Source organism: Alnus glutinosa, chromosome 4, assembly GCF_958979055.1.
Source record: "Alnus glutinosa chromosome 4, dhAlnGlut1.1, whole genome shotgun sequence".
Classification (NCBI taxonomy): domain Eukaryota; kingdom Viridiplantae; phylum Streptophyta; class Magnoliopsida; order Fagales; family Betulaceae; genus Alnus; species Alnus glutinosa.
This window is the reverse complement of record NC_084889.1, coordinates 33,367,192-33,393,583: the sequence shown is the minus strand read 5'-3', so window position 1 is coordinate 33,393,583 and position 26,392 is coordinate 33,367,192. Positions and strand designations below refer to the sequence as shown.

Sequence of the window (26,392 nt, the reverse complement as noted above, 5' to 3'; positions counted from 1 at the left end):
TTATTGTTTGTTAATGATAGTGAGAAAATGGTATTTTTTATTTTAAAAATAGAAAATGACTAAACTAGGCCATTTAAATCTATATCAAACACAAGACTCTAACGAGAGGCTGTGAGTCTTTATTCTTTAATAATCTTAAAACTTATTTTTTCTCTTGCTTATCAAAAAAAAAAAAATCTTAAAAATTATTTAGATTTATGTTATTTTAATATTTATTTCCAACAACTTTTGTATTTTGTATTTTAATTTATTTTTATTATATGTCCCTAACTTGTATATGAGAATGATAAAATCTTAATTATTTAATTAAAAAATAATAATATGATTTTTAAACATTCTAAAAGTCAGTTGTAAAATCCAAAACAATCCTAATCATAAGCGTCCAAATGCGGCAAGTCGGCAATTAATAAAAAACAATCTCCTGCTACGCGACCCACCGTAGTCTTTCGTGCACCAAAAATCCTCGACCGCGTTAGGGTTTAATGCCTCTCATTCTCTCTTCTTCTTCTTCCTCTTTAGCAGAAGCCGAAAAGCCTCTGCGCCTCAAACCCCCAAACCCCAAACCTCTAAACGTCACCGTTTCAGAGCTGACAAACGATAAAACCATAACAATAACCCAGAAAGTTCAACTGCTCTTTGAAACACCAATTTTGAGCTCCAAATGACTGGGAGCTTAGTCGCTAGCTTGGGATCCGAAATCCAACCGGGCGGGCACTCGGATCATTCAGATCCTCTATCTAATGGTTCATCCGCTGTGTTGAATAGAAGAATCGAGTTCCACCCGGCGAGGAAGGCCTTCAAGGGCTTCAGCAATGGCGGCGGCGATTTCCGGCTCGAGACTCTGAACCCCAGCGGCAGTTCGGAGCAGCGGCGTTCCACGTCGAGCCCGGCTCAGTCAGGTTTGACTGGAAAGAAAGGAGATGGGTCCGAGTTCTTGGAAAATGGGTTGGATCCTGAGCTCAGCTTCGGGATTACCGTGCGCAGAATTGTGAGTGGTTTAGTGGGAGTGGGTTTTCATTGATTTTGTGTTTGTTTCAGCTGGTTTCGAAATTTGATCGAGTTAAATTTTGATTCTTGGTTAAGTGTGTGTGACTCAATTTGTTTGATTTGTTTGTTTGTTTTTTGTTTTCTGACTTGGTGTTTAATTGATTTTGGTTCATCATTTATGATGTTTGGTTTTGATAATTTCAGATTTTAATGGATGTTTTCGTTTTTGTTAATGCAACATTTCCTGTTGTTTATTAGGTATCATTCAGAAGTTTCTCCAATGTTATTATTTGTTAATGTAATATATTAATTTATGTCTCTGAATTTATTCCTTCGATAAGTTTGGTTTAGCTTCAAATTTTCATGTTTTTATTTATTTATTTATTTGAGCTTAAAAGTTACCCAGTAGCTCAACACTGTTTTGAATGATTTCAGGGTGCTGGTCTGCAAAACCTTGGAAACACTTGCTTTCTCAATTCAGTGTTGCAGTGCCTAACTTACACAGAGCCTTTAGCAGCATACCTGCAAAGTAGCAAGCATCAAAATTCTTGTGAGTGATCCCATCCCCCCCTCCTTCCTTGTAGGGCACTTGCCCCAATGTAAAAGTATATTTTCTTGTGTTTGTACTGTATGTACATTTAAATGCGTATACTTCTGTGGGCTAACACTCGGTTCCTTTGTCAGCCCTGCCTAAGGATGTTTCCTTCAATTTTAAAAGTACTTAATAAAGATTGGGATGTCTGTTTGATAAGATCTAATAAATTATGTTTTTGCTGTAATGAGTGAAATTATGTTAAATTGGATGGTGAATAAACTACAGATGAAGGGTTAATAGGACTTTTCAATTTGAATAGGGTAACCTTTCTTGTGTGGGTCTACTCAAATCTAATCACCCTATTAGAAATAAGCTCAATCCATCTGGAGTATATGGTTAACAAATGCTATGGTTGGATGGATTGATTTGTAGGGGAAGGAGAGGAAAAAAAAGTGGGGGAGATGATTACAGAAGGCCTTGATTAGGAGTTTACAAGGAAGCAGAGGGAGAGCTTTGGAGGGACAAAAAAGGAAAAAAAATCCTACTTATTTTTCCGGCCCAAAGTGGCCGGAGTTGGGTGGAAAACATAAGCTTTTAATGAATTTTACTGTGTTGCCACAAATGTCTTTGCCAAGAAAAAAAAAAAGGTACAAAAAAGAGAAAAGGTTGTATTGTGCTATTGCACATTTGTGCATGTGCTCGTTTGGACTGGAAAGAGTTAGCTGCAGATTAGGATTTGAACTCTTCTATCAGCTGCTTTATTCTGTAAAATTAACTTTAATGATATTTTCATTTTGTGTGGCTACAATTCCTCTGTGAAGAAGGGTTTGAAGCTCTGTTTTATAAATCATTTTTCTTTTCTAAAATTTCTACTCTTGAATCTTCATAAATGCCCATATTATACATTTTACATATAAGCTATTTTTTTTCGTACATTTTAAAAAAAAAAATGCAATGGGGTTTTGTCCATAATATATCAGATCCATTGAACCCATTATGGGCATAGGTCCAGAATGATAAACTTTTTGGACTTATTGTCATATTCCACCCGAGTTTGTCACTTTCCAGCTTGTTGCAGCAAATGCTTCCTTGCTTCCACCTAAGGTTTTTTTTGTATTGCTTGATATATGCCTAGATTCCTTATAACTATTCTTTTGTCAGAATGCATCAAATTAGTTTTTAGAGGGCATTGAATTTTTACGATTGCAATAGAAGGAAAAAACTATTTGTTCTTATCTTGCCATATTTAGTTATCCAATTACCATTTAAAGGACAATGATGTATTGCTTTTTGGAGGGGTATTATCTGCCTTCATGATCTTGTGATATTTTTATTGTTATTTTGGATCAAACTTCTTGTCCGTGTGTGTGTTAGAGGGGGAAAAAAGAGAGATGCAATTACATGTCATTTCTAATTTCATTTCTTAATTGTTGAAGGCCATATTGCTGGATTTTGTGTTTTATGCGCCATCCAGAAACATGTTAGCTGTGCTCTACAATCAACTGGGAGAATATTAGCACCTAACGATTTTGTCAGGAACTTGCAGTGTATCCTTTTGTTCTTCTAAGTGACTTCATTTCTGTATATTTGAATGTATTCATTCTGAGGTTTATCCTGATGACTTCGGTGAAACTTTAGGATTCTTTTTTTAACCAAAAAAAAGAAAGAAAAAGTAGAACCTTTGGCCAAAGGGGAGGCTTGTGAATTCATCAAGAAAAGAAAAAGAAAAAAGAAAAACAGAGGAGGTTTGTGAAAAAGGAAAAAAAAAATGTGGTTTTATTTCTGGTAATTCATATCTAAATTTATGCAATTGCAACAGTTGCTTTAAACTTTCTCGGAAATCCCTTTTTCCTTCTTTCTGAAATTCTAACTAATTATTAATGTTTTATCAGAGGCAAAGAAAAAAAAAATCTACTAAAGTAAGCTTCCATTAGGATTAAGGACTAAGGGTTAGTTCTTAGTTTTGTTTAGATACTGCTTTTTCTTGCGTTTTGAACTGTCTTCAAATTTGTAATTCTTGACCACACAATTAGGCATATCTCGGAATTTTCGAAAAGCTAGACAGGAGGATGCGCACGAGTACATGGTAAACTTGCTGGAATCAATGCATAAATGCTGCTTACCTTCTGGAGTGCCTACTGAATCCCCTAGTGCGTATGAGAAAAGTTTGGTACACAAGATTTTTGGAGGTCGCCTCAGGAGCCAGGTAACCTATTCTTACTACCTGGTAGAATGGATTGACATATCTGTAATGAGTGACTGTGCCTTTGGAATTGGTTTTAGTGGCTTTGGAAAATTTATATTTGTTGACAATGTCTTCTTGTTACTTTTCCAGGTTAAATGCTTGCAATGTTCTTATTGCTCCAATACTTTTGATCCATTCTTAGATTTAAGCCTTGAAATATTCAAGGCAGATTCCTTGCATAAAGCACTGGCGAACTTCACTGCTGCGGAGCAGTTAGATGGAGGAGAAAGGCAATACCAGTGCCAACATTGCAAGCAGAAAGTTAGGGCTCTCAAACAGCTCACTGTTCACAAGGCACCATATGTCCTAACCATCCATTTGAAGCGGTTTCATTCTCATGATCCTGGGCAAAAGATTAAGAAGAAAGTTCACTTTGGTACTACATTAGATTTGAAACCCTTTGTCAGTGGTTCCTATGTAAGTGAATTTGTTTTCATTAGATATGTTTCTTTTTCCCTAGATCTCATAAGCATAGCCAAAGTTTGAATATTAATGACCAAAAAAGAAAAATACTACTGCCGATTTTTAATGTATTTTATGATTTTGACAAAAATGTGATGGAACAACTTCTATTTTGCTTTGGACCAAGGATGGTAACAGAAATTGAAACAATTGGTGCTATAGAGTGAAACTTGAGTTTCTTGCCTTGACAAAATATTAATAATTGGCACCCATTATGTTGATTGTGAAAGGTGGCAGCAATTACATTGTGGGTGGATGCCTGATAATTGGCATTCTGGACTATCTGCTACTTATGGTACTGAATATGGTTCCAACTTCCATATGCAGTTCATGATAGCATAAATGGAAAAGTGTTCCTGTCCAAAACAATTTTGTTGACCAGATTGTTATGATTCCACTTGGATCATTGTGCACACGGTGCACAATTTTTGTTTTGCTTGTGTAGTACATTTATGATGTTGCCTTATGTTCCAATAACTCTAATGTCATAGTTATGTTATATTTTCGGTTAACATATAGTTTCTTATGCTTAGCAGGAGGGAGATCTGAAATATACTCTTTATGGAGTTTTGGTTCACGATGGTTGGAACACCCATTATGGCCATTATACTTGCTTTGTTCGCACTTCAAATGGCTTTTGGTACTATCTCAATGACAATCAGGTATAGGAAATAATTTTCTATCTACTAGTTCCAATTTATGAGTTTGGATAAAGTACACTTTGGTGGTAATAGAAATTTGGTGGAAAGGACCCCCCCTCCTTCTTACTCAGCACCAACAAGTTGAAAAAATAAGAGCAAGATGTTGATTTAATCTAACTATGTCCTACAAACTTTCATACTTAACACTCAAATATCTGATTGAATTTAGAAAACCCTAGATTTTGCAGAACAATTGTATTTTCCTGAACTTTTGTAGAAACCACTACACTCCCTATAGTTTGTAGTCTTATTACAATTTACTTCACCATCGCTTCTCGATGCCAGGTAAGGGGTGTAAATGGGCTGTGTTCTCTCAGAAGTGAGAATTACCATTAAGAATTTTTGCTCGCTGAATGGGTTGTTTACTTCAGGAACTTGAGGGTTGCACCAAGTATTTATACATGTCTGTATTTTTAATAGTTAAAGAAACCTATTTCACACACGCACACACTCACACATATATATAGATTATTCCGTAGTGAAAACTCCCTTTATTAACGTGATTGTTTTACATCTTGAATGGGTACACTTATTAAACCTCATCTCTGCACCACTATTATCATCTGTGAAATAATTTTCTTACGAGTTTACCCAATTTTGCTGTAATAGGTTTCCCCAGCCAGTGAGAAGAGGGTTTTAGAACAGCAAGCTTACATGTTGTTTTATGTTCGTGATAGAAGAAATGTTGTTCCAAGGAAAATGCCCGCTGATGTTGCTCAGAAAGAGAACTTTAAAGCTACTGCTAATGGAAATAGAATATCTTCCACTTTCAATCAAGGTTTAAAGGAGACGGTTAAAAATGGTCCAGTAGAGAATCAGTTAAGTGGTGCAACCTCTGCGACTGCTGTTACTCGAAAAGATGCATCAAATATTGGTCCATCAATGGCACCCCTTATGAAGGAAGCATTGGTTATAAAAAGAAATAGCCTGGTAATGACAGAATGCTCGGTGGTGAAAAAGGATTCTGAATCAGAACCTTTCTCAAAGGTGCCATTATCAAACAACCCGCTGGAAGGGCTTCCTGTTACTAATACAAAATCAATAGAAGTCATATCACCATCAGCTCCATCTAGTAATGGTGATGCTTCCAATCTTGAAAATATAACTGAAGGCAAAATTAGTGACGACAATGAGAACAGAAGTTCAAAGAAAGACTTGAGAGTCTCAGTTGCAACATCACCTAACTTCGATGACCCCCAAAACTCTTCTACTTCTAAACTTGCGATAGATGAGACCTCTCAAAAGGTAAGCAGATGTTTCTTTAGACATGCTCTGTAGTTCCTTTTTTTCCCTACTTGGATAGGATTTTCACCTTGTTTCATGCTGATTTGTAAATACTTTCATTTGCCAGATTAATCTTGTTTCACATGTAGCTCCATCAGACAATCTGAATGATAAAACATTAAATGAAATCAAACCAGTTAGTTCACCAAAACAAAACCAAGCGTTGAAAACAGTCAGGAATTCATTAGTATTCCCAATGCTCCAAGCTTTATGTCTAATTTTGTGGATTTGTTTTTCAGGTTGGACATACACCCAAGGAAATTGCTGTTGGGAATTCGCTGGTTGTGGATGCTGGTGGTAGGGTTCAAAAAATTGTACTTGATGAGTCCGTAAAATTATTTAGCTCATCAATCATGCCAAATGGATTACAGACAGAAGCTCATGATTGCAAGCGCCACAGAAAACTTAAAAAGAGGGCTCTGAAGTGTCAGGTGGCAAGCATGCAGCTTCACTCACGCTTCCTTTTCCAGGCATCCTTAAGTTTGCGGAAGAAGAAGAAACGAAAAAGAAACAGAAGGCATATTTTGGACGTAAAGAATCTTAGCAGAGAACACTTGTTGGATGGAGACTGCATCTCAGCAGATATGGGGCCATCTACATCTGAGAGTATCCGGACAATGCCATTAGATTTAACTCCACCTCTGAGAAAAGGAACTAAATCTGGTTCAAAAAAAGGAGCTAAAAATGCTGCTGCAAAGGGTTTAGTAAACTCTAATGGTGATTGCTTGATGGATAATATGATAGACGGTGAATTTAGACACAGAATTGATCAGAATGGAACTGTGCTTGCAAGGGATAAGCCATTGGAAAAGAGTTCTGACTCTATCTCTAGCTCTAGCTTGTTAGCAGACCAGTTGGATGCAGGAAGACCCAATGGTCCAAAAGATAGCAAAAGAGAAGTAGTCCAGAATGGTTTGATGAGTATGCTTACCCGGGGTCTGGAGGAGACAGGGGGTAAGTAATTTTTTTATATTTATTTTTCCAGCTCTCATCCAGCAATATATGTTATGTTTGAGTTTGGATGGTACTTTACTTTGCATGTGCATCATTGGTTATAATTCTTTTTAGAAATAATCCTTCATTTTTCCAAGATTGGCTTACCTAGCCTGGTTTTGTCCCATTTGATGTCCAAAGTGAGAATTTGATAGACGGTGGATCTAGAACCATTTTACGTTGTTTCTGGACAAATATGTATTGGGCCATAATAAGTGGCAATACATGCTTCTAGGTTTGTAAGATTTTCTCTGAATTTGTTCTTCTTTGTTTAGAAACCGGGATATGGTGTTCAACTGAAGTCCATTCACCTACATAGGATCTCCAACTTGGACATATTTCCCTAGTCTATCCTGGTTTCAACATCAGTCTTCTCTCTGTCTCCCTATAAACTTTATATATTTGGAAATCAGTCAAATCAATTTCCATATCAGTTGGAACGAGGTCACTGCTGCGCTAATATGGGGCAAGGACATTGGTTCTGTTTTTTTTTTTTTTTTTTTTTTTTTTTTTTTTTTTTCTAACATAATATAAAGGTGAAAATAGTTTTGAGTGCTTTGTGTTTTCTGTTTTGGGTTGTTTGTTAATGTTTTTGTTTTAAAAACAGAAAATGAAAGAGAGAAGGAGAAAATTTTACCAAACAGACCAATATTATTTTCTTTATTCGAAAAGTCCCAGTTCTTAATTGATTTGAGATTACTTTCTGCCAACGACAATCTGGTTTGCAAATTCTGGAGAACGTCCTCGTTAGTAATTTTCTAATTCTTGGTTATATGGATTGCTGATTGATGTTCTTTGGTCTTAATTTGTTGATTGCAGTTGCTCGTTGGGATGGTATAGAGTTGCCTTCATGTCAGATTCCATTATCAAATGATGTGGAGCGTAGCAGCATCGGTTACATACCAGATGAATGGTGAGTTGGAAATGTAACACATCTTGTTTCTTTTTTTCTAGATTAGGCTTTTTTAAACCTGAATGACAATGAAATCACCGATCATGGGTCACAGTAAAGCTGTGTATTAATGACCTTGACCGCCTGAGGACCGGCAGCTTAAGCATAGAAAAGCTTTAGCGGTGATGCCTTGATGAACTTAAGGAGTTATGAAGACTTTACCTGATGTGGATCCAGCATCCGGTCCTGTTTTTAGGCTTTAGATTAAAGCCTTGAAACACATGTTAGGTGCTCAACGCAGCCCAAACTAGGCCTGTACATGGCTTTGACTGCGTTGAGCACCTAAATTATGGACCGAATTTGACTGTTTTAATGGGGGGAGCAAGTAATTGCAGTATATGTGGGTGGTGGCGGCAGAGATAATGCGAAAACCTAGGCAATCAGCTATGATATTATTGAAGATAACGAGAGATAATGTTTGCAAAACTTGTGATTTCTTCTAATTAGAATTTTTGATATGTTAGCTTTGTTGAAATTTTAGTTATCTTCGATTCAGTTTGGTTGGTTGGCTTCATGTGGATGTTTACACCCATTTGATTACCATTGAGCCCAACCTGACTCGTTGCTATTCAAACTGAGACATATTCATATATGATTTTTAATTGGTTATTTGAATTCTATAGGGATGAAGAATATGACAGGGGAAAGAGAAAGAAGGTAAGGCTCTCCCAGCATACTTTTGGTGGACCAAATCTTTTCCAAGAAATTGCAATGAAGAAAACTCAATTTAAGAAGTCTAAGGTGGACCGAGCTAGATCTGGAAATCAGCCATTCAGGATATGAAGAAACTAGATTCACGTCACTGGAGTATATGCTTCACTTATTGTTGTATTGTTCAACTGAAATTTTGAGGGGGGAGAGTGCTAGACTGATCTTTTCTTTTCTGATTTTTTGCTGTGGAGAGGGAGGGTTGGGGGGTTTTGTATTTGCCTTGTTCCTGTTGGAACTCATGTTAGAAAATTGTATTGGCTGAACAATTAATCTTATGTTTGAGCAAGCTCGTTTCCTAATAAAACTATAATTAACCAATATAGTTTTATGCTCGTGTTGCGACACAATTTAAGTTTGACATATGATATAAGAGTTGGCAATTTTTGACACAATTCGCAAATTCAATATGAAATTATTCTATTTAATTAAATAGGTTCAGGTAGGATTGATCTATATAGTCTTATATTTATAAATCAACACACCTTGAATCTTATAGGCGAACACAAATTTCACACCTATATGAGGAATCCAATGTTCTCTTAAAAATGCAAGTGTTCTTTCTTCCGTCTTCATCCAAATTTGGTTGTGTTTACTTTTAACTTATTCTTTGTTTGTTTTGATGTAAAATGTTTTATGTCGAAAATTAATTTCAATGAAATTATTTTTCTTGAAAATAAGCGACAATAGAAAACAATCGGTGAGTTTTGTCAAAGGTTCGGAGGTTTGAGAAGGATAAGCCCAAACTCGAAAAATGGCTTACGAAATTTAAAAACAGAAACCACTTTTTGAAACTAAAGAAGCTTTTTTTGATCAAAACGAAAATATTTTCGGTTGCATCAAATATTGTAAAGTACGAAAAATATTTTTCAAAAAATATTTTACGCTGAAACAAAGGAAGCCTTAGTTTATTAAACTGACATGTGTCTAAAATATATTTGATTCTTACATACATTTAAAAAAAAAAAAATGCATATAAAAATCATATGCTCTATTATATGCATTTTAAAGAGAAGTAGAAGCATTTGAGACACATGTCAATTAAATAGACCAAATTTAAAGAAAAATCTTCCAATCTAATTTAGAAGAAAATTGTCCCTTAAATAAACAATGAATTCATTATGAAATTATCATATACAAGTCAAGCCATTGGACTTTGTGCTCCTTCAAAATATAGAAACAAAATAATCAAGGGCAAGCCTAGAAAAAAAAAAAAAAAATCACCAAGAGTAAAGATCAATAAATAAAAGAAGAGTAATTCTACACATCATCCCTTGTCCTCCTTTTGTTCTCCCAAAATTGATGTGGCTCTTAAAATCACTATTGGATCAAAATCCAATAGTGATATATCAAAAATTCAATGATGATTTTAAGTGCCACATCAATTTTAGGAGACAAAAGGAGGACAAGGGGATGATGTGTAGCATTACTCGTAAAAGAATGCATTACACAAAGTCCAAAGCTTGCGTTAAATTGCCTCGAGGCCTTCCAAAGCGTCCAACCAATCATTCAATGCTGGAGACAAAACTGCCTCACATGTGACTCAAGACATGTTCACCCCATATAACTTCTAACTTTGTTTGTACAAACTACAAAGAGCATGTTGGTTTGGTTTTAAATCAAATAATTGTAGTTTCTACCCATGTATATGGGCCATATGGGTTGGTTGTCTATTGAACTCATATATGTTATATTGTCTTTAAAGTTGTGATTTTTACATATATTTCTAATAGCGTGAACAAAATAATTTTTAAAAATGCACGTGAGAATTATATGCTTTAAAGACATATGTCAATTTAATAGATAGATTGAATCGAAAGAAAACCCGTTGCTCATTAATAATGATTAAAAGAAAATTTGTTGATTTTAAGTGTGAAGATTGATGCAGTACGTGAAATATTTATTTTTGAGAAATGCGAGAAGTACTAATATATACACTCTTATCATATTTTCATTATATTAGATTAATATGACAGTGCCTATCAACCTTTAAAATAATTTTTTTTTTTAAAAAAACCCTATAAAAAGCATTAAGTACTTTTGATTGGTAGAAGTTTTCTTCCATTAATTTGGATGTATAGAAAAGTCAAAAACGTGTTATGGAATTGAATATAGTTCAAAAGTTAGAAATATTAGCATTATTTGATGTGTGTGTATATATTTATACACTTGTAAAAATGGATTTAATATAAAACAAAACAATCAATAGTGTAGGCTATAAGGTTAGACGACCGTGGATTAATCTAACCTTATTCATCTCTATAATTTCAAAATAATGTTGATTTTTAATTAGCAGCCTTTTTTTTAAAAGTTATATGTCCTTTATTAAATAGACCAAAGCATTGACCAGAGTGTGCAGAGGTACCTAACAAGAGCCTTTTGTGCCATTTTCTGAAGACAAATCTAAGATGGTTCGTTAACGATTGTCTGGTCCTAGTCCTTGTAATCTAATAACATAATTGTATTTATATATATATATATATATATATATATATATATATATGTTTGATAGGGGTATAATACTTTTTAAAGGGGGTATAATAGACAATTTGAAATGACTAGATTATTATAAGGCCTAATGGGCGAAGCCCAAGAATCGAGAGAGCCGTGACTTTCAATGACTACTTCGAGAGATAATCAAAATTTATGATTACATTAGATATAGTATATAAAATCAACACATTCAAGAGATAATCTCCTTGCCGACGATACTTACCTTATTAGATATGCTTACCAATATGGGTTGCAGACCATACAAAAGGTGAGAAAAATAGGTAGTTCACGTATATTCTGATCATACACACTCTTACTGTTATTTTGCTGATCATATCCTAATTCCTTCTATTCTCTCTCTTACATTCTCTAATTAACTTAGGCATTAGAGGTGGTTATGCTCTCATCATAAGTGTGCCACTATGACCTTTGGTTCTCTTGTAGGACTTCGGCATTGGGAACTCGACGTGCATAGTTACTGTATCAACATAATTTATGTCACATGTAGCTCGAGTGATGCATCATCCAAGTTAACAAAAATGCTAATAGATGAAGCAAATTATAGTTGAAGTGGGTTGATTGCCACTTTTTAAAAAAATTTGGGAGTGATTGCAAATGTGATATTAATTCGAAGGGATTAATGTAGTTTCCCTCACATTTAAGATGGTTCATTGAGGATTGTCTGGTCCTAGTCCTAATAATGATAGAAGCACACTTTGAAGAAGATTGAAATTTTTTGCCAAATGCCAACCCACTTCAAATGCACATAGATTATATAAACATCCACTACACCTTATTGCAACTATCCTAGTTCAAGATAAATTGCTCAAAAAATTATTAACTTTCCATCATTTTAACATCAAGTTCAATTATAAATTTAGAAGCAATTCTTTTCATTTCTTGTTATTATTTTGAGCAACCCACCTATTAGTTTGCAAAAAAAAAAAAACCTCATTGTGATTTTCATGAGGTGCATCTAGCTGCTGCATTTTTTTTTTTTAAAATTTTTTATTTCTAAGCAAATGAGATTGCATTAATAAAAGGAAAATATAATACAAAAGGAAGGGATGTGACACCCTGACATAGGTTTCAGTACAAACATTACAGTGCAAGATAAAACACAACATCTGGAAATGAGCTAAATAAACAACCCGACCCAATAGTTTCTTGACACATTATCAGAGAAACAGGTAGTGGAAAACGACGGCTTTTTAAAAAGTCTTGTGAATAGGACTACATGGAAAAATGGCTATTCAATAATTAAGAAGAATATCAATGATAATGACTAAACTAAATCGAGTCATAGAAATGTCTTGGAAGATATTTTTCTTTTGTGCCTTTGGAGGTCGAATCTAGGCATTAGGAAATCTTTGGCCACACCTTAGAATAATTGGTTGGAAGATTAATTACGTTTTGATGTGTAATTGATTATTTTGAGCATTGGTAGACATTATTTAGTATTGAAGTATGTTTGAAGATTAAGTTTGGTGGCATAGATGTAGATGATGATTAAGTCCCAAAAAGAATATTATTATAAATGTTAGGGGATGTCTAGCTAATTATGGATAGTAATTATGTCGGTTGATTTCTTGTTACTCCTCACTCCACAACGTATCCTCAATCAATGCAAATCATTGTGATACTGAATGCTTCTTCCTCCCCCACTTCCTCTCCTGTCTCCTCTTGGCGTGCTCTCACTCTCTCTCTCTCTCTCTCCCTAACTCCCTAAGTCATTGTTTTTCTTTTCTTTTTTTTAATATTTTTTCAATATATATATATATATATATATATATATATATATATATATATATATATATATATATATATTAAATGTCATTGTTTTATATTTGATGAGGGGGACTACTTCAGTACTTCCCATGTGCAAAGACTACAATAATCCTGACAAAAGCATTTTTATTGGACTAGTCAAATGTTATTTTGACTAATTGAAATATTAAAATGAGAGTAAAAAGAGTAAAAAAATTAATCTCTAACATTCTATCTCCTCTCAATAAAGAAGAAATAAATAATAAAATAGCATCTAGAAAAAAATATTTATTTAAATGGAATAATAAAAGTAAATAGTTCAAATAGAAAAAAAAAATTAAAAAAAAAACGTGATTTTTCATCTGTTAGGGACACATGTCATTATTATATGCTGGTTTGTATGAATTTCTCACATAAAGAATGAAATATAGGTTTTTATTTATTTTTTATTTTTTTATAGCTAAAATAGAGAGAAATAAAAAATTGTTAAGCTTAATGTGAATGCTATGAAAGAGTTTTTTCAAGTCTACCGAAGAAGGGTCATTCTCAACTTTTCAAAAACCTCATGTGCCTTGTGTAATTTGTGTTTATCAAATGGAACACCACTTTGATTGTTAACGCCTTTTTTTTTTTCCTTTTGGGTTTTTTTTTTTTTTCTTAAACCAAAAACATAACAAACAATTCAGAAGATATAACACTCACAAAATAATCAAAACAACTTTCACTTTTCTGTCATATCAAATCATTTTTTAAAACAAAAAAATAAAAAATAAAAAATAAAAAAAAGCATTGACAAACAGAACCGAAGTGCCTCCAAAATCAATCCTTCGTCTAGTAATCCATTATTATGCATCCACAAACTCTAAAAAAAAAAAAAAAAAAGTATAGGAAAAAGGCAGAGACAGACAGAGAGAGAGAGAGAGAGAGAGAGAAGGGTAGTGGGGCTAACTCAATGATCCAGGCCATAAACTAAGACAATAGAGTATACCCAACTTCACATCATGATCTTTATTTAAACTATATATATATACACACAATATGGATTGTTAAGATATGGTTTAACATGATAAGACAAGTACAACACTCAAAAGATTTTTTTTTCTTTTTCCTTTTTCCTTTGAATCTGGGATGCCCCACCTAGTTTAATGGTGCAAATGGTTGATTCTAGTGCCCGTCAGTCGGATAATTTCAATCTATTAAATTGATATATGTCTTTAAATAAATTATTGAGTTAAATATTTTATTGGTACCTGTAGTTTGACAATTTTATTTTTTTACTTCTTGTGTTTTTATTTGTATCATAGATGATACATGTGTTATGTGAAAAGACGGAGATGGTACCTCCGTCCATTTTTCTGTCCGAAACTAACGTCTGACCATGTCATCGGATAGGTGTCGGTGTAATAATGCGACATTTGTCCCCAGATGCAATGTCAACGCCACATCAACGCTAAATTGGTTACCAGTTTTTTTAAAGGATTTTTTTTATAAATAAATAAAAAGCCACCCCCAAGGCCAGCCAAATGTGGGTGGTTTCCATCCCTTCAATTTTTTCTTTTTTTCTAAAAAAAAATGGTAGTCATGTCAACACTAACGTGGCACTTACGTTGCATATGGGGACATGTGTAGCATTATTACACCGACACCTGTCCGATGACACGCTAGACGTTAGTTTTGGATGAAAAAATAGACGAAGATACCATCTTCGTCTTTTCACATAACACAAGTACCATATGTGATACAAATGAAAGCAAATGGAACAAAAAATAAAGTTATCAAACCACATGTACCAATAAGGTGTTTAACCCTAAATTATTTTTAGTTGGATTTTTAATAAGATTAACCGACCACATACATTCTCACGTGTGTTTTAAAAATGCATGTAATAATTACGTATTCTAAAGTCATATTTCAATTTAATATATTGAATTGGAAGAATTTCTTCCGACCCGACTCTGAAGTAAAACAAAGAAAACGTAGTACGTACTCCATAGTCGTATGGTTCTTATTAAAATCTTATGTAGGCCTATACAAGTAGTTACGGCTAACGATTATTGGCTTTAACCGCTAACCGCAACCATCTAAGACAGTTATCGAATTTTAATAGTCGCAACCGCTTCGCTTAGGTGGTTATTAAAATATATATATATATATATATATATATATATGAGGGTAGCTGGTAGCGGTTAACTATTTACCCCAATCCTTAAAATCACTATAAATTTAGTGATTAACAGTTATAAGCGATTAGCGGGTACGGAATGATTATAACCATTTCAATTATACAACCCTAAAATTCTTATGGTCCTTGGAATCTTACACTCAATCTGAACTCATCACATACTTGCTAAAAAGCATTGTTTAGGATGAAAAAAGAAAAACAAGAATAGTTCACTTGAGAAAATGGGGTGGGAGAAACTTTTTCAAGGGATAAAGTCAACAAAATACGATATCCCACCAATACTCCTATCTAATCCATTGAAAATTTCTACCATAATATAATTCAACCAATCAACCTATATAACACGGCGTCAACGAGACAATGGGGTGAAAGATTTTTGTTTCTTTCTTACAAAAGTCAGAAAAAAAAATAGACAATACAGACTAATACTATACAACACACTCTCGTTCAATAATAGTAACAAATTTGGACTTTAGAAAGGGAAATGCTTGTTGATGGACGTTTTACTCTCCCCCAACCGGCTGTTTTAATTAAAAAAAAATATTTTTTTTATCAAAAAGAGGCGAGCAGGGACGGTTTATCATGCCTCCTCTAGAAATGACAAAATAATAAATTAAAAAATGAAACTATTTTTATAAAATCCTCATTGAGATAAAAAAAAAAAGAAAAGGAAAAAGTATTGAAATAGGTTAATCATTCTCGGTTTGCGATTTCAAGACGTGAGATTTAAAAATGTGTTTTTTTAAAAACACAGTTAAACTTTTGGTAAAATCGCTGCTTAAGTTTTAAAATAGTGCATTTTTACACACATGCCTCTTGCCTGTGATTTGGTTTAAAATAGAACTTACGGTTGATGAAATCGCAATGTCAAATAGACTTTAAAATTCTTTGGAAGGGAAAAAGGGAAAAAATAAATGATATTTTGGACGTAGAAGTATACAAATTTTTGGCAATGTTAATGCTTATAGAAACAAAAAGTTGTACAAGAAAGAAATTACTCTTCAATTTGTTAATGTATTTTGGAGTGTATTTTTTGTTTTTAATTTAAAAGAATATTCTAATTTATTTATTTATTTTAGGAGAACTTTCAATCTTTCATTCCGGAAAACCAAATCATACAGCTATGAGTGATTACAATATCACGAAGGAACATCGGATACTCTTCCATCCATATTCCCTCTGCAAAAGTCTAGAGCGCCTCATTCGCCAACAGACGTGCAGTCATGTTTGCTTCTCTTCTTGGATCCATCACACACCATGACTGGAAACTGTTTAGCATAATCTTTGAGTCCTCAATTAAATTACCATGCATTTGCTAATTGCTATATTGGGTATACATCTCTAAAGTGTACACTGCAGCAATGATCTTGCCCTCATCATCTCTAGCAATGACTCTCACCCTCATCTTTTTCCTGGAGTTGGAGCAGCCTTCCACCGTGGGACAACAATATTTTGTGTTCATGCCTCCTTGCTTTTTACCTTTTGTTCCGCTTCATAGATGTCCTCCACTGATGACTTTGTATTTTTGACGAGTATACTTATAAACTCTCCACCAAAGATCGTGACGTAAAGTTGAAAACAATTTTGAGTATTTTAAGTTGTTTGTTAAATTTTTTAATTTTTTATCTATAAAAAAAAAAAAAAAAAAAAAAAAAAAAAAAAAAAAAAAAAAGAAAAAAGGGAGAAATAGAATAACAAACAAAGCCGTCTCCCATTCTTTTGCTAGAAGTCCATCACATTTTAGATGGAGAAAAGAAGGCAGAAAACTTTTTTCACCGCAGAAACAAAAAAGCTGATCAACAACACTCAATGAAGATTCAAGAATCATTGAATTCCCACCAACAGGCTCTGCATAAATTCACCAACCCGTGACAGATATTTGTATTCAATATATGTCATTTATGAACTCCCACCTCTGACCGCCCATGCTTATTGGTTTCTTTCCTTCCCAGTATACCCTTCTCAACAATTCTTTCCCTCTCTCTCTCGGAAGAGACCCTCCTCTTTTACACCTTTCTAAAAAAAGGAAAATGGAGTTTATTAAATAATTATGTAGCAAAACTGAGCTTGCCTCGTCTTCTGCCCAGGGACAAAAGTGCTTCTTCACTTGTGTTGTTTTGTTTTTTGTTGGCTTTCAAAGACCTCCAAAGCCAGACAAGGTAAGGCTCACATTCTCTCTTGAAAACCCCAGAAACTCCATCGTTATCTGAATACCAATACTGAATACACTTGTTTCTTATGGACAGATTTTGGGGGCTTTCTGGGCAATATAACTCTGCAGGGAAAGTGTGTGTTTAGGAGAGTTTAAACCCAAGTATCATATTTTCTTGAAAACCCAAAAACACACTGTAGACTGGTTGGTTTTAGTGTTGGACTCTGTGGAGTTGCAGAAACCAGTTAAGTAGTTTCTGAGATGGACCCAGAACCATTCATGATTGAGTGGTGGTAGCGGTTTCCAAGCTTTTGAGAGAGGGATTTGAACTGGTTGGAGGGCTTGGATTCAATTTCCTCTCTCTATTGCTTTTCTCAGTCTGAGACCTCATTCCCAAATGGGTTTTTGTTTCTTTGGCTCTATTTTTGCTCTCACACTGTTCTTCAAGCTTTTGGCTTCTCAACAACCCAACACGGATGGTTTCTTTGTCTCTGAGTTCTTTCAGAAGATGGACTTAGCCTCTTCTCAAGTCGACTTTTCTGCTCCTGTTTGCTCATGGGAAGGGGTTTTCTGTGATAAAAATAATGAATATGTTGTTGAGTTGGTAGCTTCTGGTTTAGGCCTAGCCGGTTCTATTCCTGACACCACCATTGGCAAGCTCGCCAAGCTTCATTCTTTGGATCTCAGTAACAACAAAATCACTGGCTTGCCTTCAGATTTGTGGAGTTTAGGCTTACTCAAGAGCCTTAATCTCTCCTCCAACTGGATTTCTGGGCCCCTACCTAACAACATTGGCAATTTTGGTTTCCTTGAAATCTTCGACATTTCAAGCAACAATTTTTCTGGGGAAATTCCGGCAGACGTGAGCTCCCTAGTCAGCCTGCAAGTCCTTAAACTCAATCGTAACGGGTTTGAGCGGAGCATCCCATCAGGAATTCTGAATTGCCGGTCTCTGGTAACCATTGATCTTTCGTCGAATCGGCTAAGTGGGTCTCTTCCAGATGGTTTTGGTGCTGCATTTCTCAAGCTCAAGACCTTGAACCTTGCAGGAAATGGTATTTACGGCCGGGATTCGGATTTCTCGGGAATGAAATCAATCACTAGCCTTAACATTTCTGGGAATTTGTTCCAGGGTTCTGTAATGGGTGTGTTTCAGGAGCAGCTGGAGGTTATAGATCTGAGAAGGAACCAATTTCAAGGTCACATTTCCCAGGTACAATTCAACTCAAGTTACAATTGGTCTCATTTGGTTTATCTAGACTTATCTGAGAATAAGCTCAGTGGAGAGATTTTCCATAATTTGAGTCAAGCCCACAATCTCAAACACCTTAATCTTGCATGCAATAGATTTACCAGACAAGACTTCCCGAGAATTGAAATGCTATTGAATTTAGAGTATCTCAATTTGTCTAAAACTAGTCTCACTGGTCACATTCCTGATGAAATCTTGCAATTAGTTCATTTGAATACTCTTGATCTTTCCGGCAACCATCTTACCGGAAAAGTTCCAGTACTAAGTATCAAAAACCTCCAACTTCTGGATGTTTCACACAACAACTTGAGTGGAGAAATTCCTATGTCCGTCTTACAGAAACTCCGATTCATGGAGAGGTTCAACTTCTCTTACAATAACCTTACACTCTGTGATTCAGAGTTCTCCAATGAGACCCTCCAAACAGCCTTCTTTGGTTCATTGAACAGCTGTCCGATTGCTGCGAACCCTGACCTCTTCAAAAGAGGACGATCCGATCATAAGGGAATGAAGCTTGCTCTGGCTTTAACCCTCTCAATGATCTGCTTGCTTGCCGGGTTATTGCTATTTCTAGCATGCGGTTGGAGAAGGAAAACTAGAAAGTGGGCTGTAAAGCAGACCTCATACAAAGAACAAAATATTTCAGGCCCCTTTTCATTCCAGACTGATTCGACGACATGGGTGGCTGATGTTAAGCATGCGAATTCAGTGCCTGTAGTGATTTTTGAGAAACCATTGTTGAATATCACATTTGCAGACCTCTTATCTGCAACATCAAATTTTGACCGTGGTACCCTTTTGGCTGAAGGCAAATTTGGGCCTGTTTATAGAGGATTTCTACCTGGTGGAATTCATGTGGCAGTGAAAGTTTTGGTCCATGGGTCTACATTAACAGACCAAGAAGCTGCAAGAGAGCTTGAGTGTCTTGGTCGAATCAAACACCCCAATCTTGTTCCGTTGACTGGATATTGCTTAGCTGGGGATCAAAGAATTGCTATCTATGATTACATGGAGAATGGTAACTTGCAGAATTTGCTTTATGACTTGCCGCTAGGGGTTCAGATTACAGAGGATTGGAGCACAGATACGTGGGAACAAGATGATATTAATGGAATTCAAAATGTTGGGTCTGAAGGGTTGTTAACAACTTGGAGATTTCGTCACAAAATCGCGTTCAGCACAGCCCGAGCGCTGGCATTTCTCCACCATGGCTGCTCACCTCCAATTATTCATAGAGATGTCAAAGCTAGCAGCGTTTATCTGGACTATGACTTGGAACCAAGACTATCTGATTTTGGTCTGGCTAAAATTTTTGGCAATGGTTTAGATGAGGAGATAGCTCATGGGTCACCAGGGTATGTGCCACCAGAATTTTCTCATCCAGAATGTGACCCCCCAACACCAAAATCCGATGTGTATTGCTTTGGGGTTGTTCTGTTTGAGCTAATTACTGGGAAAAAGCCTATTGGAGATGATTATCCTGAGGAGAAAGAAGCAAATTTAGTGAGTTGGGTTAGAGGATTAGTAAGGAAGAACCAAGGGTCGAGAGCTATTGATCCAAAAATAGTTGATACAGGATCAGATGACCAGATGGTGGAGGCCCTCAAGATTGGATATCTGTGCACGGCTGACCTTCCCACGAAGCGACCAACCATGCAGCAAATAGTTGGACTTCTTAAAGATATTGAACCAACATCTCATCAGTGAAGAAGAAACGTGAAAAATGAGACAGCATGGAAGTCTCTTTGCTTTGCTTTTCTCCTCCTTTGTTCTTTTTCTAAGTTATGAGTTCTTTCTATGCTGCCATGGAGGAGGGGAGTGTACAGTACGTTGTCCTGAAATTCTGCTTTGGTTTTGCTGTCTTTCTTTTCACCTTCCCTTTTTTGGTGGCATAAAAGCTTAATTTATATACAAAAAGAGCTTGATCCTTTGTTCCTTTCAACATGGTATCTCCAATTGTGGCTTTACTTTACATCTAGTATTATATTTCATTTGGTTCCACCTTCTTTGCACAGAAAAAGACTCAATCATATTGAGGGGATGGAGTTTTGTTTTGATTCTTTTCGTTACACAGAAAATGCTTCTGGTTGCTGCATGACACATGCAAATTCCTATGCTACTTTATGCATTCTTCTAGACCACTATTTCAAAGTAGAATATATTGTCTATGGACCACCCTTGGACAATAAATCGAACAAATTGCCTCTGTTGGTGGCCATATATACACGTGACAGAGAGTAAATTGGTGCACTTATCGTTATAGTTTCCAAAATGGGGTGTAAATTGGCTGGGTTGTTCACATGTCAATGTTTGTTTACTTGAATTTGGACAAAAAGCAAAACAAGTTAAACTAAAGAACGAAGACAGCAAAAAATAAAATTGGCCGCGTTGTAACTATTCTAGCCAAGTGTCAGTTAGTGTGGTCACCAAAATGGTTCATATATGTCCTCATGGTGGAATTTTTTTTTTTTTTTTTTTTTTTTGATGAATGAATTTTTCACTTTTTTCATGTAGAAAGAAATGACTCTACCTACATTCTACACAACTACAAATAAATAAATAAATACATAAGTACATCTTTCTTTGACTAAATGGGTGTCTTAGAATGCTTGTCCCTTGTTTTTAATACAAAAAATTCCCACACCCATTATGAATTCCATCATCACAAAACAATTATGTGTGAGAGATTAGATCTGTTGATTTGGGGTTAGGCTCCAATTGGTGGGAGTAATAATTGTGGAGCACATTCATCATGTGCCACAGCTCAAGTCATGCTTTAAAAGGTTTATGCCGATTGCCAAGTTAATTACTCATCATTCATATAGTACTCAACTTTAGAGAGACTTTCATTTTGTCATTTGGGCGAGGCTTCTTGACGACGCAGTTGATCGTACAGTTAGATCAAAATAATGAACACCTGTAAAAAGGGTGAAAACTGTTCGGAGGCTTAACGGGATTTGTCTGCTGAAGAACTCTTTAATGCTTGAGTTTGCAATGAAGAAATTGGGTGTCGCTCTTAGGAAGCGAGCTAAGGCGTTTTTGGAAGATCGTGTGTGAGATTTATCGTGTTATTATACTTGAAATGGTTGTATATCGCCTCTTTATGTAGGGTGTCCACTAATGGGGTACGATCAGGTGTCATGTTGGATTTTTTGCTTACTAGCTGGTTATGGTTGTAGCTAGATTCTTTGTCGGATTTTACGCTTGCTAGCAAAATCCTTCGCCTAAAATCATCGGACAATTGGGATGAAATCGTGGAGCGGTTATTCTCAGTGCCACAATCCCAACATTCTCTACGCAACCACTATGTTGACATGGCTAGTCGAGCTACCTAAGTTTCCTCCACTAATCCAGTCTTATTATATGTGCTCTATTTTGTTTTCTTGTGTTGGCTTTTGCGGTTTGGGCTTTATCATTTCAACCAAAATTATTGGCTCTAAGTCTGTATTCTCAATTTAGGTTGTCCACGAGTATATTTTGCCTGCCACTTCTGATGCCTGATTCATGTAAGATCATCTTACTTTAGATTTTATGCACACCCGAAAAATCCTAAATGAGTTCTAAAATTTTCTTGGTCTTAACTTTAGATTTATAACCGGTGAAACACATTATCATGGTAATAGACATCAGAATTATTCATTCCCGAGGAGCACAGCATGACATACCCCGTTTAAGTTTGCCCTGGAGCCAGAGATATAGTAAAGAAGGCCCAAGCTAATGAGGGTTTTAGGCTTTGGTTTCATGAGCCATTGGTCAGTGGAAGAGTGGAACTACAGAGAATTTGAACATGTATAAAGGGGTAAAGGCAGCTTTAGGGTTACACTCTATCTATATAATCATGTATTCATTGCTCGATACCACAAAAACTCGAATGGCCACTCTTATATAACTTTAGGTTGATAATCATGTATCGATAACTCGATACGACACGAATCGGAATTGCCACTCTTATAGAACTTTAGGTTAATCAACTTTCTTTTTTAGGATTTTTCTCTTAATTTTTATTCTCGTGAAATTTTTGTTAGATTCTAAATTTGGATTCTTGGATGTATTTGGTAAAAAGTTTTGTTGTGAGTTTTTTGTTCGAAGTCAAATAAGAAGTTATTTGTTAAGATTTGTGTATAAATACAAAATAGAAGAAAAGCGGAATAATAGCATAAACAAGAAAGAGAAAAGAGACAAAATTTACGTGATTCAGTCTATGACCTACGTCCACAAGGCAAAGCCCAAAAGACTATATTATGCTCATTAACTTGATTGTTTACGATACATAGGTCCCAATTTATAGTTGAATAAGTCAACCTATACAAGTAAACCTAAATCGACTTATACTAGGAAACACAAATCGATCTATACTATGAAGTATAAATCAATAACATTATATTTAGAATATATTCTAACATTATTGATGTGATATAAACGTGAAATGATATTTGAATTTTTTGTAAGAAAAAAGTGAAAAAAAAAAAAAAAAAAAAATCAAAAACATTTTTTTTTTTTTTAATTTAGAAAAATTAAAAACAAAGTCAAAATCGAGCTAAAACCATTTGCCAAACACTGCCCTTAGAGCTCAAAGAAGAGTTCTCTTATATCTTCATGTCATTATCTTTCTCCCACCACTCCCACCTACCAACATAATTATTTCATCTGTTAAACTTGATGCTTTCTTTGCAGTCAATTGAAAGAAGCACCACCACTGTTTATAGTCAACTTGAAAAGCAATCCTAATGGATAAAAGTTCCCTTTTGATAAGTACATTGAGATCCTTTTTGCATCACTACCTCCCTTTTGTCTCCCCTCTCTTATCCTATCATTGAGAGACCAATCCAAGCCTTGCCTTTAACAAATGAAATACCCTCAATTGATGTTGTTTCACCTCCTATTTCCCCAATATTGCAATTTCTTAGAAGAATAGTTGGAAGACGATTCCGTTTGTTAATGCTTTTTTAAGGGTGCGTTTTGTTTTTGTTTCAAAAAGTATTCTGATGTGATTTAAAGGTAAAAATAATTTTAAGTATTTTATGTTTTTTTAAATTGTTTGTTTTGAAGACAAAAAATGAGAGCGAGAAAAAAATGGTTTTGAAAAATAAAGCCTTCCAACTAGGTCGAAAGAAATTCTTCTAATCTAAGATTTATCTTTAGAGCATGCGATTCTTACTATAATTAACATATGTCAATTTAAAACTACATGTGAAAATGAGTTTGAGAAAATCTATTAAAAATACAAGTGAAAATTACATACATTAGAAACAAAAGTTAATTTAAATTCTTCTACCTTATCTTATAGGAAAACTCATTTGTGGTCAAATATCCTTAAAAAAATTTGAAATTTATTAAAAATAATTCTATTCAATAAATTACTTTACAACTACAATGATGTAGCTGGCAGGAAAAAAATAAAAATAAAATTGATTCTTATAGTCAAAATCTTAGCCCACCCGTTAATCCTTTTAATAGAGATATTTCTCATATTCTCCAAAAAGATGAATAGGAGAAGGGTTGGACAAGTTACCCCATATAAATTAAAGAAAATAAAATACCCCTATTAGGTGTAGTTCTCGATTATTATGTTATTATTAGTTATAACTTATTAATTATTATAGTCATTAGATATTAAACAAATTTTATATCTTCAAAAAAAAGTTGTACGTGTTGCCTCTAGTGACACAATAAATAATCACTCTAATCTTTACGTCCACAAAAATAGTCTCTACATGAAAAATAATTAGGTTATATGCCCATCACGTGGCAAGCATCCAAGACAGGGGAGGATCTACTTAGAGGCAGGGGGACAAGCCCCAGATTTTTTCCTCCAAAAAAATAAATTCTAAAAAAAATGTATATATTTAAAATTTTACCTCTAATTTTTTTTTTTTTTTTTTTTTTTTTCAATTTAACCCCCTCAATTTGTTAATGATGGGTCCGCCACTGATCCAAGAGAACACCTTCATGGAGCCTCCCATAAAAAAGGGCACACGTCATAGAATATGAACATAGGAGAATCATATGTTTTAAGAAACTAAATCAATTTAATGGATTAAATTATATATATAATTTGGAAAAAAAACATGTCTCGAATACAGAGGGTTATGATCTTCTTAATTATTTGCTTGACTTGACCAAATAAAAATTAGGTTATTCAACCATTTATTCGGTTATATGGGTTCCTTAAGATCTTCTCAAATTATCTGTTCGAATTTGAGAAAATTTGGGTAGGTGATTGTGAGAGGTAACTTATGAGACTCATTAGACCAAATAAAAATTGGATTTTTCAATCATTTATCTAGTCAGGTAGATTTCATAAGTAGTCTTTCATAATCATTTATCCAAATTCTTTTAAATTCAGACAGATAATTTAAGAATATCTTTATCATATAAAACAAAAATTTCTTGAACTTTTTTGTGAAAGTACAAAACTTTACACATTCTTCCACTAAAAGTAATTTTCTTTGACATGCTTTTACTTTCAACGGGTTGAAATATTTTTGGGTGGTAGAAATAGAATAGATTCCCATGGACCCAAGTGGCATTGGGTTGGGCATCAGATGCTTATCCCCAAATCGTCTTTTAGAGAAGAGAAGGTACGAGCCGTTTGATCAAAGTTGGGCATTTGAAAGATGGCTATTTTTGGCACAAATCCAACCATAACACGTTTTGGAAAAAGCTACCTTCAAGTAAGACAACAAATAAGAAATGTGTTTTGACAAGGATAAGGACAAAGTTTTTCAAAAGAGGAATTAATCTATTAAATTGATACGTGTTTTTAGGTAATTTTCATGTGCTTTATTGTTAATATTATTAAAAATATACGTGAGAATAATATACTCTAAGGGCAGGATCGAGATTCCTTACGATTTCAAATAAACGGTTGATTCTCAAATTATGAAATTTATGCTATTTATTTACTCGAAACGCTTGAAAATACTACCTATTAAAAGGGCAGCATATTACAGTTGAGAATTAAGTATTTTTTTTTATCAGATTCTTGCTCTGTATGTTGTAAAAAAGCCTTGAGCAAAAAAATTGTTTTTTAGTTTTATGAAGAACAAACATCTCTGCAAAAGTGAAGAAAAACTCTTGTGAGGAAAATTATTTTTGACTGCCTTGATAAAATAGGTATAATTTTTTCAAGCTTTTCGATATTAAAAAAAAAAAAAGAAAAAAAAAGGCCTAAATTCAATAATTTGATAATCTACAATTTCTTTGTAATTGTAAGGGATCATAATTCAAAAGAAGTACTAAAACCCCTACATCCATCCTACGCCCATGACCCATCTTATTGGGTTAATGTGACAATGCTTATCAGACCTTAATTTTTTATTTTTTATTTTTTTTCAACGAGTCCACTAAGATGGAGTGAAATGAGGGTATCGCTTTTAGCATTTCTCAAGAATAATACTACCTACAATCTACTAGAAATAACCAAAATTAAAAATACTCTATTATTTCTCACAAACATAAACACACATTGTCTCTTACACAAGTAATATTCCAAATCCCATTACATTCAAACCATGTCTAACTCAACATTCAAACACAATTACAAATGTGTAGTTCAATATAAATCTCTTTCATCCTCAAAATAATTATCATACTAATCCTTATGTAAGATGTCCATCTTGAATCAAAGTCACCAAAACTTTAGAAACAAAACTTATTTCATAGATTTTAATTCCTAT

General features: G+C 34.5%; 2 protein-coding genes across 3 annotated transcripts; both read left to right on the top strand.

Moving 5' to 3' along the window:
- The first annotated feature begins 465 nt into the window (after positions 1-465).
- On the top strand, positions 466-9,188 carry LOC133865718 (ubiquitin carboxyl-terminal hydrolase 23). 2 transcript variants are annotated; one of them, XM_062302162.1, is made up of 10 exons: positions 466-988; positions 1,423-1,537; positions 2,959-3,069; positions 3,556-3,728; positions 3,858-4,184; positions 4,763-4,891; positions 5,540-6,175; positions 6,454-7,168; positions 8,027-8,120; positions 8,783-9,188. In XM_062302162.1, the coding sequence occupies exons 1-10, from the start codon at positions 662-664 to the stop codon at positions 8,940-8,942; spliced, it is 2,787 nt and encodes a 928-aa protein (XP_062158146.1). In that variant the 5' UTR covers positions 466-661; the 3' UTR covers positions 8,943-9,188. The 2 variants fall into 2 exon arrangements, with proteins under 2 accessions (XP_062158146.1, XP_062158147.1); XM_062302163.1 differs by having other exon boundaries at positions 467-988; positions 4,766-4,891.
- A 7,861-nt stretch (positions 9,189-17,049) lies between these two features.
- LOC133866420 (probable LRR receptor-like serine/threonine-protein kinase At2g24230) lies at positions 17,050-20,655 on the top strand. Its single transcript, XM_062302938.1, has 2 exons — positions 17,050-17,468; positions 17,556-20,655. Exon 2 carries the CDS (start codon positions 17,859-17,861, stop codon positions 20,418-20,420), a length of 2,562 nt encoding a protein of 853 aa, XP_062158922.1. The 5' UTR covers positions 17,050-17,468; positions 17,556-17,858; the 3' UTR covers positions 20,421-20,655.
- The last annotated feature ends 5,737 nt before the right edge of the window (positions 20,656-26,392 follow it).